The sequence below is a fragment of the Chlorocebus sabaeus genome, chromosome 24, assembly GCF_047675955.1.
Source record: "Chlorocebus sabaeus isolate Y175 chromosome 24, mChlSab1.0.hap1, whole genome shotgun sequence".
Classification (NCBI taxonomy): Eukaryota; Metazoa; Chordata; class Mammalia; order Primates; family Cercopithecidae; genus Chlorocebus; species Chlorocebus sabaeus.
This window is the reverse complement of record NC_132927.1, coordinates 67,577,585-67,591,015: the sequence shown is the minus strand read 5'-3', so window position 1 is coordinate 67,591,015 and position 13,431 is coordinate 67,577,585. Positions and strand designations below refer to the sequence as shown.

Below are 13,431 nucleotides of genomic sequence, written 5' to 3'. Positions count from 1 at the left end.
AAAATCAAATGGGTTCAGTGAAGGATTTACGAACTCCCTGTCTCCAGGGTGCCACGAGTTCACATCTTTAGGCATGAGATTAAAATATTCTGAGTAATCTCATTAGCCTGAGAGAGTCCCAGCAGAATGGCTCAGTCAGATCTTACCAGGTGACACTCAAATCAGAGATAAGAGAAATGATTGCACCCAAGAAACAAGAACAGGATGCTATAAAAAAAAAGCAACAGGGAAGGGAGGAGCATTTGGGAATTTAAAATATGCAAAGAGAAAGGAAGAGATAATGCTTAAAACTGAAAAGGGCATTCCCCTTATAATATAAGAGACAGGGAAATATCCAGAGAAACAGATGAAGGAGTTGAAAGTGATTGCCTCTGGGGTGTTAGAAGTCTGAGAGAGCAAGAAGGGGTTAATTTGCATAAATAAACCCACCTACCTGACTCTTGAAGCCATGGGCATGCAGAACCTTGAGTCTGATCCACAAAACAAAGCAACAGAGACAGCGTCCTGACCTCAAGGGATGCTCAAACTCCAGATATCCATTGCAGGTGGGCATGTCACCATCTCCAAAATGGAGACCCCGTTGTCATTTTAGAGGGGATCCAGGGTCTGCTCTCAGGTAGAAACTAGCAGGATTGAGGTGTGGGACATTTGCAGTTCTCAGGGAAAGGCCGAATGCTTGATGGCCCGTGGTTTCCAGGTGTGTTTCTGGTCAGGAGCTGTTGGTGCAGTGTTTAGTCCCCAGGAATTCCGCCTGTCCCTTCAAGGGGTAGATTCTGATTTTGCCTTTTTTTCCTTCTTCCTCCTGCTACCTGAAGACAACTTGACTCCTGAAAGCGAATTGCTCTCAGGGCTGGCCTCTGAGGCTGGAAGGGGCCCCCCAGGATACTCAATATTCAGCTCTTTTTATATCATCCTTAGGCCAGAACACACCTTTGGTCCACATGTCCCAGTCACAGCAGAGGTGGAAGAGTGATTTAAAGGGGATGGGAATCGGGAGTGTTAGGGTTGCCCAGCAGGAGAAATAGTGGAGGGGTAGGAGAGGCAGGTCCCAAAGGCAGCATCTGCACACCACGCCCTCATCCCAAGAGCTGGAGCTGCTGGGATCCAGGTGCCAGGCGAGGTGGCGGGGTTCCCTGTGGATGAGGGATGTTCTGTAACCGTGACTCACCAGCCTCATTTTCACCTTAGCCTATAACTCAGATGACAACCTCTGCGAGCCATCCCTGGAGTTTGAGGTCCCCAACCACAGGCAGTACGGTGAGTAGGGAGGGCGCTGCGTCTGCGTTTCCAGACTGGTTTTTATCCACGGTACCTTTCCTTTAAGCTGAGTCCTGTAGGGGAGTCCAACACCAAATGAAGGTGGGAATGGGGGACCCATTCTTCCTTCCCCTCCTCAGGGGGCTGAGCATGTAGCTTCTACTTACATACCTCCAGTGGTGGGGAATTTGCTGCCTCCCAAGCATCACAGTTCTGGAAGCACTGACCTTTCCTCTTCATGCCTTCAAGCACCCTTCCAGGTTGGCCAGGAAGTTCCAGTGGCTCAGGTGGGGACCATTCATTTCAGGAAGGTCCCTTACTGTCTTCACTTGGCTACAGTTGCCCACAGTAGCTCTGAGGCGTATTTAGTCTTGGAAATTGTTAGAAGCACTGGTCATTTGATTCGGGCATGTTATAAATTTCTGCAGAAGGGGGGCAGTAAACAGTACCTGCCTTCTCAGAAATTAAAAGCTGCTTTGCTTTAATTTTTGAAAAGCAACCCTAGAAGCGTGAGAAAATAATCCTAAAAAGACCCTTAGAAGTTTACATTGATTTCAGTTTACTTCTGAAAGGCTTGGTAAGTGTAGAAGCTGGCATCACCTCCTACCCCTATCCACGGTCTAAAAAGCTTGATGATGTTGACATTCTTACAGTCTTCTACTTGAATAAAGAACTGTAATGAGGCCGGGCGCGGTGGCTCAAGCCTGTAATCCCAGCACTTTGGGAGGCCGAGACGGGCGGATCACGAGGTCAGGAGATCGAGACCATCCTGGCTAACACGGTGAAACCCCGTCTCTACTAAAAAATACAAAAAACTAGCCGGGCGAGGTGGCGGGCGCCTGTCGTCCCAGCTACTCGGGAGGCTGAGGCAGGAGAATGGCGTGAACCCGGGAGGCGGAGCTTGCAGTGAGCTGAGATCTGGCCACTGCACTCCAGCCTGGGCGGCAGAGCGAGACTCCGCCTCAAAAAAAAAAAAGAAAAAAAACACTGTAATGAAACAATTGAATGAACGGGAGTCTTACGTCTTTATGCTGAGTGGAGGCTAATGCAACAGGAGAAATCTGCCTCGTGTGCTGGGGGCATCTCCCTGAGCAGCCAGATTTGTGATCAGTCAGCTAACCATAAGAGCTTTTTTCCTAAATGTTCTGTTTCCTCTAGCTTCTCTGAGGAAAAAGAAGGGAAAAGGATTTGCGTTGCAGTACTTGAATAAACAATGGTGCTTTCGGACCATTGATTGCTATCACAGTTTCCTTGTACTGAAATTTACTTCTTTTTTAAAGAGAGATGTGCATTTGTTTATTTCACATTGTCACTGCTCAGGGAGGGGACCGATTCTGTTTTTAAGCTATTCACTATCACCAAGTTTGTTTTTGGCTCAGTTTCAAACATGTTTGCCAGCAGGTGTTTTCTGGACAGCTGCTGTTTGCAGAGCACCTCAGCCCTTGGAACCAGGTGCCCTGTGGACCCGGGAAACCTGAATGAACTTGCGTTGGTGGCCTAGCAAGCAGAGGAACCCCAGGTGTCTCTACAGGCTCCTGAGGTGGCTCAGCTCAACGCCTGCTGGGGGCTGGGGGTTGCAGAGACAACTGAAATGCCATCCCTGCCACGGGGGTTCATAGCATAGCAGCATGGACATGTTCACTCTCGAGATAGGGCTGCTGGAGGAGTGACCCAGGAGAGGCCTGCGGGCCCTGGAAGGGATGGCCTGCCCTCTGTAGGGAATGGTGCCAGCCTTCCCCAAAGTCTGCAGTGGGGTGGCATGGCAGAGCCACACTCAGGCAAGCACCCATTGTGGCCAGGAGAGCAGGTGGGCAGGTGCCCTCAGCACCATAAGCCTTGATTTTCTTCCTTTGGGGCAGATGTAAATTTAAGGCAAATGACACAAAGAAACTGAAGAACAGTAAATATCCAGGAGAAGGGAGTACCCCCTTCCTTCCCAGGCCCCTGGCACCTGCTCCCTGTGGGTCTCCTGACGTGACACCTCACTGGTTACAGGTACACGCACTTACACATGCACACACATGGTCCTGAACAGCCCTCATCTTTCTTCCCATGGCCTCGGCTGAGGCTGTCCACATGTGTTCCAGAAAGCTCTGTGCGGTAAAAGAGGAGGACCCCCCCCCCACCTCAACCTCTGGTTCACCCAGAGCAGCCTTGTTTTGTCTGCCTCTATGCTGGCGTTCTGTGTGAGATTTCCTTTGTGGAGTTGTGTGAAGCGGCAGCCCCAGGCCTCCTAAATGTAAAAAAGCAGAGTTGTCATCTGTTGGTGGCTACTTGTTCTGTGCCCAGCACTCTGTTGGGGAAGCAAGGCTTCCTCACTGGAGCGCAGACGGAGTCCCAGAGTTCCTCCTTCCTCAGGGCACTGGGCCTAGCTTTGGCACAGGATTGTGTTAGTGCATAGTTTTTCTCAGATGGCTAATCTGGGATATACCTGCTCATTGGCTTTTTTATTTTAACACTGCCATTTCTTTTCAGTGTCGCGGCCAAGTAGCTTAGAGAGCAGTAGAAACACATCCAGCAACAGCTCACCTCTTAACCTAAAAGGTAAGTCTTCTACTTCTGTGTACTTTTAAAAATTGATTCGGAGCAGGCACAGTGGCTCACGCCTATAATCAGCACTTTGGGAGGCCCAAGCAGGTGGATCGCTTGGGCCAGAGTTAGAAACCAGCCTGGGAGACATGGCAAAACCCCATCTCTACAAAAAGCAAAAAATTAGCCAGGCATGGTGGCGCATGCCTGTGGTCCCAGCTACTCAGGAGGCTGAGGTGGGAGGATCGCTCGAGCCTGGGAGGTCAAGGCTGTAGTAGGCTGTGATTGTACTACTGCATTCCAGCCTGGAAAACAGAAGCGAGACCCTATTTTGGGGAGGGGGGAAAGTGTATTGGTGGTTTGGCTCTGGGCTCATATTATTATAATTTTTAAAATACATAACTAGGGGTTTCAAATGCATCCTGACGCATTCAGAGGCCACATTGTACAGTTTCAGGCACAGACTGGGAGTTAGAATGGGTTGGAATTCAGCTCCCTTCTCCCCCGAGCAGCACTGAGAATGCAGGCATGTCACAGGTCTCGAGTCTCAGTTACTTCATCTGTAGAATGGGTAGAGTAACACTAGTTCCATTCTACTGTGGCCACAGAACAAATCTGGAGGATTTTGATTCTTGGAACATGTATAGTTTGTGTTAGGCACAGAATGTGGTCTTTCTTCATGAACCTTCCCTGTACATTTAGCCCCTCGCATGTAGCAGGTGCCGAATAAGCTTTGAATACGTGAATGAGCGAGTGCTAACAAGGGCAGTGCCTTGCAGCCAGTAATAACTTAAACTTTAGCAGAAGCTTTCCACTTTTATCTCAAGGTATTTTGTTTTTAAAGGCAAAGTGAAATTCAAAAGGAGTCCGAAAGATTCTTTAATAGACTTTCAGTCTGGTGGGAGTAAGCCCTGGGATTTTGGGCAGGGGTTTCTCTCTGATAGTTTGAACTGGGCCAAAGGCAGCACAAAACCTCTAGAAGCCATCAGAGGGCTGCCGAGACTGATGAGGGTCCTCTGTCTCCTGCCTGGACGCCCAGGCTCCTCTGAGCAGCTCCATGGCCGGTCCGAGAGCTTCAGCAGCGAAGACCTGATCCCCAGCAGGGACCCGGCCACTCTGCCCCGGGAAGCCAGCACACCAGGACGCAATGCCCTCGGCCGCCACGAGTACCCCTTGCCCCGGAACGGGCCCCTCCCACAGGAGGGTGCCCAGAAGAGGGGCACAGCTCCTCCCCATGTCGGAGTGCGGCCCTGCTCGGCCTCCCCCAGCAGTGAGATGGTCACCTTGGAGGAGTTCCTGGAGGAGAGCAACCGCAGCTCCCCCACCCACGTGAGTGACCCGGACACAGACTTGGCCCGTCTCTCTTCCCTCGCTGTCTCTTCCTGGCTCGGGATCATAGCTGCAGAAAGGGATGGGGTGGGGGTGGCAAGGCCTAGGCACAGAGCTGGCTTGGACGTGAGAGGCTGACTAGAGCACTAGCTGCAAGTCACCGCAAGCCAGCCGCCAGCCCCTGACCTCGGAGGCTGCTCTTCCCTGGGTCTGGGAGGTGAGCCGGCAGAGCTTGTGGCCGGCACCTGACTTGCAGGTCTAGGGTCTCACGCTGGGTTTCATGGCAGAGCTCTGAGTCCTCGCTTACCCTGCATTTTCTCCAGCAGGGGCTGGCAACATTTTAAGGACCTTGAAAGGGCTAGAGAGGAATGATTTTAGGCTTTCTGGGCCTCACAGTCTCTGTTGTAGCCACTCAACTCTGCCCATTCGAAAAAGCAAACACTTGATCCTATGTCAGTGGATGGACATGGCTGGCATCCAGCAAAGCTTTACTGTGGACACTGACATTTGAATTTCATATGATTTTCACATGTTGTGAAATAGGTTTTTACAAAATTTCTTTTTGACCAATTGAAAATGTAGCAACTGGCCGGGTGCAGTGGCTCACGCCTATAATCCCAGCCTTTGGGAGGCCAAAGTGGGCATATCACCTGAGTCCAGGAGTTTGAGACCAGCCTGGCCACCATCTCTACAAAGAATACGCCCATCTCTACAAATAAGCAGAGTTATAGAGACACCGTCTCTACAAAAAATACAAAAATTAGCCGGGCATTGTGGCAGGCGCCTTTAATCCCAACTACTCGGGAGGCTGAGGCAGGAGAATCATTTGAACCCGGGAGGCGGAGGTTGCAGTGAGCTGAGATTGCACCACTGCACTCTAGCTTCAGCGACAGAGCGAGACTGTCTCAAGAAAAAATAAAAATAAAAATGTAGCAACTATTCTCACCTTGAAGGATGTACAAAAACAGGCAGCTAACTGGATTTGACACCAGCTCTGCAGCTCCTCACCCTGAACACTGCCTATTGACATCCTCCTGCCACCTCTGTAGGTCTTCATTTAGCTTTTTTGAAGCTGCACATACATCTTTAAAGTGCTCCCTCTGAATTTCGTCACGTGAGCTGTTGGGTTACTGAGTGCAGTTCACTGTCTGCAATTGAGCCCTTTTGAGGATTCTTAAAACTTCAGTCTTTTTCAGTCTTTCCATCTCATTTCCCTTAAAGAAACACATTTGGACTTTGTCTAGCTCTCTGGTAAACCCTGTGACCTGCATTACTAGGACACAGTGACACAGAAAAGCAAGTATGTGTTTGATAGATATTTATTGAGCACCTACTATCTTACGTTAAGCAGTGTGCCTGGTGCCTGCTCTTGAAAAACAAAGCAAACCAGTTCATCAAAGCAACTGCCCAGCTTTGCAGTTGACACAAGAGAAATATGAAACATGGCCCTGGCCTTCTTTCACTTAAATAGTTCTGTCTCCCAAGCACTTACTCTGTGCAAAGAGCTAGAAAAGCCAAGCTGAGAAAAGCAAAGGGGAGGGCCTGCGCTCAAGACGTTAGCGGTCTAATGTTGTGGTTCTCAAACTCAGGCGTGCCTTTGAATCGTCTGGGGGCCTTGCTAGACCACAGAACCCATTCCCTGAGTTTCTGAATCAGTGGGTCTGAGGTTGGGCTTGCTGACAATTTGCATCTTTATGAATTCTAGATAATGGTCTTGCGGCTGGGTAGGCACCATGGTTTAAGAACCACTGGTCTAGGCCAAGCGGTGGCTCACGCCTGTCATCCCAGCACTTCGGGAGGCTGAGGTGGGCGGATCACTTGAGGTCAGGCATTCAAGACCAGCCTGGCCAACGTAGTGAAACCCCATCTCTACTAAAGATAAAAAAATTAACTGGGTCATGGTGGCAGGCGCCTGTGATCCCAGCTACTCAGGAGGTTGAGGCAGGAGAATCTCTTGAACCTGGGAGGCTCAGGTTGCAGTGAACTGAGATTGTGCCACTGTACTCCAGCCTGGGCAACACAGTGAGACTCTGTCTCAAAAAAAAAAAAAAAAAAAAAAAAAAAAAAAAAAAGCTGCTGGTCTAATGGCCTGAACGAGAACACTCCAGAAATTGGAGGGCCTGCGGCTGGAAGGCTTTCCTTCTCAGTCTTTTTTTTGTTATATGCCCCTTATGATGGTTCCCTTTCCCTTTGGAGGAAGGTCCTGAGCGAGGAGTGGGGCCCCTCCCTGCTCAGCTCAGACTCGTCCTCACAGTCCCCATTTCCTATTCCCTGTACTGTTACCTTTCCATTTTTAGCTTAAATGAGACCAACACAGTCTGGCTGTAGCAGTTTCTGTTGAAAGCGGATGCCTGGCATGCAGCGAGCCAGCCCCCTCTCTCTGCCTGGGATATTTAACCCCCTATCCCTGACACACCTGACTTCCCTCCTGGTACCCCTGACACACAAAGCCCCTAATGTACACAGGGGCTTCCCGTCCCAGGGAAATGACGACAGTATGCCCACCGCGCCCCCACTCTCTGGGCGTCGATGATGCAGGGAGGGAGTGTTGCAAGATGGGGCTCCCTGTGTGGCCAGGGACGGTGGGTATCCACAGCGCTGAGGTGTGCAGGGAGGAGCCTGGTGGAGTGGAAAGCAGCTCTGAGTCAGGCAGCCGCAGGCTTTCTTTTTTTTTTTTTTGAGACGGAGTCTAGCTCTGTCGCCCAGGCTGGAGTGCAGTGGCGCAATCTCGGCTCACTGCAAGCTCCGCCTCCCGGGTTCACGCCATTCTCCTGCCTCAGCCTCCCAAGTAGCTGGGACTACAGGCGCCTGCCACCGCACCCGGCTAATTTTTTCTATTTTTTGTAGAGACGGGGTTTCACCATGGTCTCGATCTCCTGACCTTGTGATCCGCCCGCCTCGGCCTCCCAAAGTGCTGGGATTACAGGCGTGAGCCACCGCGCCCGGCCAACCGCAGGCTTTCATCTGGGTCTGCCTCTCTCTGGACGCGTGACCCGCCAGACCTCCATGACCTGCTTCTTTACCTTCACACAGCCTTTCAACAACCTTGCAAGGTCATTTTGAGAATTAAATGAGTTTCTTTGCAATTATACATGTGGTTCCTGGAGCAGCACATGGCCCCACAGGTGATGAAAGGTACCTGAGGATATCACGGGTCTTACTGGATGCCCACCCAAGATGTGTAGCATCAAACTAGCATAAAACAGCAGATGCATCTCTGTCCAGTGGCACCATGTCCAGATGTTTCTGTGGGACAGGAGTTGCTGGCAGGTGCAGATGGCTCCTGAGCTACCAACTCACCTTCCGGCTGACACCCGCTGGCCTCTCATCCCCCATGAAGTCACTTCTCTTCCTCTTCATCTATGTCAACCTCAGGAGAAGCTGTGCTTGCAGAAGGCTGCAGTTCCCTGAGCGGGGCCATAGACCCTTGCCTCCATGGCTCTGTCTGTTCCCAAGGTGGTGGCAAAGGACGCCTGCTCCCTGGGCAGGGGAAGCAGAGCCTGGGCGGCAGCTTAGCGGGAGCAGAGTGGCGGCTGGGCCGTCCCAGTGTCTTCATTTCCCTGTGCAGCCCCACCATTCCCCTTTCTGGACACTTACAGACTCCATTTGTACCTCTCTGTCCCCCGCCCCCTCCCACCCCCATTCTGCCTTCTCTTCCCTTTCTCGGGCCCCGAGAGAGGTCTGAGTGGCAGTGAAGGTTCCGGCGTTTCAGGAGCTGCTCTTGTTCCTCTTGCTCTCGGTGGCGCAAGGTGAAGTCCTTACGATGTCCCAGGGTGACCGGGGAAGGAAGGCCCTGCTCATACCTGCCAGGGTTCTAGTTCCTGCTGTGCTTGGTGGAAACCAGACAGACCGAAGCGGTCGGCTGTAGTCGGGGTTTCTGGGAAACTAACTCACTTTGTAGGAAGTCATTTCCCGCTCTGGGTCTGTTTCCTTATTTGTGTAAAGTTAGGGGGCTGCCTGGGGGGAATCTGGAGTTCTTTCCTGGTGGTCCCATGCTGCCTCATCCACCCTCACCGTCCTGCCCAGGGCTGGTGTGTGTGGCGGGGGTGGCACATGTGCCTCGGAAAAGGCAGGCAGGAACTACAGTCCCAGCCATGTGGGCTGCTCAGGGGGCGTCCTGGGTGGGAGGAGGCTTCGAGGACTCACCCAACCCTCATGCCCACCTCCACCCTTCACTCTCTTATCCATAGGACACTCCCAGTTGCCGGGATGACCTGCTGAGTGACTACTTTCGAAAGGCCAGCGATCCCCCAGCCATCGGAGGCCAACCAGGACCACCTGCCAAGAAAGAAGGGACCAAGATGCCCACCAGCTTTGTGGCCCCCACCGTCAAGATGGCCACCCCCACTTCGGAGGGGAGGCCGCTGAAGCCCGGGCAGTATGTAAAGCCAAACTTCAGACTGACTGAGGCCGAGGCCCCACCCAGCGTGGCCCCACCCAGCGTGGCCCCGAGACAGGCCCTGCCTCCCCAGAGCCTGTCTCTGGGCAGACCCCGCCAGGCTCCGGTGCCCCCAACTTCCCACGCACCTGCCAGCCGCAGTGCCTCCCTGAGCCGGGCCTTCAGCCTGGCCTCAGCTGACCTTCTCCGGGCCAGCGGGCCAGAGGCCTGCAAACAGGAGTCCCCTCAGAAGCTGGGGGCTCCTGAGGCCTTAGGAGGCAGAGAGACAGGCAGCCACAACCTGCAAAGCCCAGCACCCCCCAGCTCCCACAGCTTGGCCCGGGAGCGGACCCCACTTGTGGGAAAGGCTGGCAGCTCCTGTCAGGGCCCAGGTCCCCGCAGCCGGCCGCTGGACACGAGGCGCTTCTCCCTGGCTCCCCCAAAGGAGGAAAGGCTGGCCCCCCTGCATCAGTCTGCCACAGCCCCCGCCATTGCCACTGCAGGTGCTGGTACTGCTGTTGCTGGCAGTGGCAGCATCTCCCAGCTCCCACACTTCTCACCTGCTGCAGCCCCGGCTGCCAGGACCAAGCCCAAGGCGCCCCCACACTCGGGAGAGGTGGCCACCATCGCCCCCGTCCGGGCAGGGCTCAGCCTCTCAGAGGGAGACGGGGTCCCGGGGCAGGGCGGCAGCGAGGGGCTCCCGGCCAAGAGCCCAGGTCGGTCTTCTGATTTGGCTCCCCACCCCGGCCGGGTCCCTGAGGACTGCAGTCGAGGGAGCATCTCCAAGAGCACTCCCACCTCCCCGGAGCCAAGCGGGGACCCGCAGACCGTGTGGTATGAGTACGGCTGCGTGTGACTGTCTCGTGGTTGAGCTTGCAAACCTGAAAACTACTGACACGCCTTCTGACTCTCACGGCCTTTTCTCCTGCTTGCCTGCGGTGTCAGGAAAGGGTTTGGAATGAGGAAAGGGGTTCCCATGCATTTCTGCTGTTTGTTCTGTGAATGGAAACACTGTGCCAAGTTCCGAGAGGATTACGCTTCCAGGTGTGTAACGTGTCTTCTGTGTCTGCCGCTTCCAGCAGCTGATATCTTTGGAACAAATCCACGTCAGCATGGGGACCAATTAGGATGCAATGACAAACTGACTTCCCCCAAAGCAGACGCGTCTCCAGTATGTCCCAGTAGAACACTCATTTGCAGTGTGTTGAGCTCCATTAAGCACACACACACTCACACAACAGGCTCACGAGGCTCAGGCCTGGCGGGTCGAAAAGCCCACTCCCTCTCCCAAAGGCCACTGGGTCCCAGGAGAAGCCCAGACTGGCAATACTAAGGTCTCCAGGGCCTTGGGCAGACCCCAGAGTCAGGCCTGCTGGTAAAAAGTGAGAGTGCTGCTGTTCCATTCCTGGGTTCCCAAGCACTTCCCTTTACCCCAGGACCCAGGGCAGCCTGCAGGGCAGCTGGTGGTGGCCTTGGCCATTTGCCCCTAGCCTCTAGCTGGCTCCTGAGCTCTGCACCGGGGGGTTTGGAGACCACACAGCTACCTGCCTTCCTAGATTTCCCTGGCTCACTTTTCTGCAAACACTGGATCTGCCAGGCCTGGGGATTGGGGGGCAGGACAGAGGCCCCCATCCAGCCCCCTCCAGGCCAGTGTGCACAGTGCACCGAGGGGTCACCCGCACAGAGCGAGGTGCAAGCTTGATGTATATCCTGGCTGCAGCACCTGACTTCCCCAGTCTCAGATGGGGTGTTGATTTATTTCTGAGTAACTTTTTGGGTATAGAAACCAATTTTTTTAAATATATGACATATATATGTATACACTCATGTGAAATATGTATACTTTGGGGGGGGGTCTATTTATGCTCCAGTGGGAGTCCCTCTCTTCTGTCAGGAATCTCACCTGCTGCTTTGTGTCTTTGGTCAGATTCCTGACAATTTAGTTTCCTGTTGTAAAGGTGCTTTTCCTGGGGTGAACTAAACCTATTGATTTTTGTTTTTAAGATTTTTTTCCCTTTTGATTTAATATACTGAGAAAGAAATGGGAGACTTTTGAATGTTAACAAGATCCATTTTAGGAGTGTTTGGGGTTGTGTATTAAATAGCCGTTCGTTCTGGAACTCAAGGACAGGATTGTAATAAAATGGAATGGAACCGAAGTGCCTTCTGGCTTTCCTCACTGCACATTGTTAGCATCAGGTGGGCCTCTGGGGACTTGCAGCTCCCTGCGCCCCTCCCTCTGCACCCTGGGGACCCTTCCTCCGAAGTTGGAATCCACCACTTTCCTTGCCACTAGGCGGGGGAAGCTTTTACACGTGCAACCAGAGACAAATGTGAAGGACAAAGATTTCTTGTCATGTGACAGCTTTCCACCCCTCCCCAGGTGTGTTTAAGTTCACATAAATTGAATCCTGTTTTTTTTGTTTTTCTAATGGGTCCCCACCACCTCAGGGGGCATGGAATGGGCTGGAGACCAGTCTGAGCAACATAGCAAGACATTGTCTACAAAAGACAAAAATTAGCCAGGCGTGGTAGTATATACCTGCAGTCCCAGCTACTCAGGAGGCTGAAGATACAGGATCCTTTAAGCCCAAGGATGTCGAGCCTGCAGTGAGCAGTGATGGTGCCACTGCACTCTAGCCTGGGAGACAGAGTGAGGCCCTGTCTCAAAAAAAAAGAAACAATAATAAGATAAAATAGCAGGGTGTGGTGGTGCGCACCTGTAGTCCCAGCCACTAGGGAGGCTGAGGTGGGAGGATCACTTGAGCCCTGGCAGTCGAGGCTGCAGTGAGCCAGGCTTGTGCCTCTGCACCCCAGCCTGGGCGACAGAGCAAGACCTCATCTCAAAAATAATTGAAGAATCCCATTTTGCTGTGGCGTTCATCTCATGTCGTGACAGGACCTCAGCTTGCAGGGGCTCCTTGTGATTTTCCCAAGGCTACTTAAGCAGCAAATACTGGATCTGGAATTTGGACCTCAGGGGCTGCAGATACTGAAATCGGATGCATGGTGGGGAGGAGGAAGAGAGGGAAGGAGGAGGCATGAAAATGACCATGCCTGACCAAGGTTCTTCTGATGTTTTTCTGTCCAACTGCTGCCTCAGTGTCTCCTTCCTTCCCACAAACCTATTTTTTGGCACTCTCCTCTTGCCTCTTTGCCCGTTCTCCCCGAGGCTCTGCAATCTGTCCTTGTATCTGGCCACTCTGCAGAAACTGCCATCCATGCTGTTTTGAGCCAGACTGAGTGGCGGCCACCCGCAGTCTTCATCCTGTGTGGCCTTTGCAATATTTGACAGCTGGCCAGGCACTTCTTGGCACCCTCAGCCTCTGCTGCACGCTTCTCTGTCCCTCTCGGACAGATCTGTGCTGCCTGCCCCTTTGTCCCTTCATTCATCCCTCCGGGGACATCAGGGCTGCGGGCAGAGCCCTGGATTCTGCCTCCACCACTCCCCTGTCGTGTATTCCCCCTTCAGGCCTGACCCCACCCTCCCTACACGGGAACGCTTGTGGAGGTGACCTCCAGCCCAGCGTCTCCTGACCTTCAGGCTGGGACTGCTGCTCTCATCAGCCCAGCTTCACTGTTCCCAGGACCATCTCTGCAGCCTCAGGGGCCTGAGATTGGAGCTGGACCCTTCCTTTCCTCACATCCCACATTTCACAGGTCACATCCTGGACCTGAGGGTGGGGCGGGAATCTGGGCCCCTCCCCTCTGCCGGTTGTCTCTGCCCTAGGTCACACCCTCCAGCCGACTGGTCTGGCTGCCTCGGGCTCTCCCCTTACTCTTCCATCCACTCCAGCCGGCTTTTGGTCCCATTGGTTCCACAAGAGAGCTCCTGCCAAGGTCACTAATCCAGAGGCAACTTATTGGCCCTAGTTGTCATTTCTCAGGAGGTGCCCTGACTCAGGGGACCTTCCTATTTAGAACACTCCCCTCCACAT

General features: G+C 53.1%; 1 protein-coding gene across 3 annotated transcripts in view; it reads left to right on the top strand.

Annotated features, from left to right (window-relative positions):
• CCDC88C (coiled-coil domain containing 88C) overlaps positions 1–11,300 on the top strand; it is a 146,953-nt gene extending 135,653 nt beyond the window's left edge. For all 3 annotated transcript variants that reach the window (XM_007987601.3, XM_037984401.2, XM_037984402.2), the window contains 4 exons: positions 1,189–1,257; positions 3,733–3,801; positions 4,826–5,115; positions 9,306–11,300. In XM_007987601.3, coding sequence (XP_007985792.3) covers positions 1,189–1,257; positions 3,733–3,801; positions 4,826–5,115; positions 9,306–10,349 — 1,472 coding nt within the window. In that variant the 3' untranslated portion in view covers positions 10,350–11,300. The remainder of the gene's footprint in view (positions 1–1,188; positions 1,258–3,732; positions 3,802–4,825; positions 5,116–9,305) is intronic.
• The last annotated feature ends 2,131 nt before the right edge of the window (positions 11,301–13,431 follow it).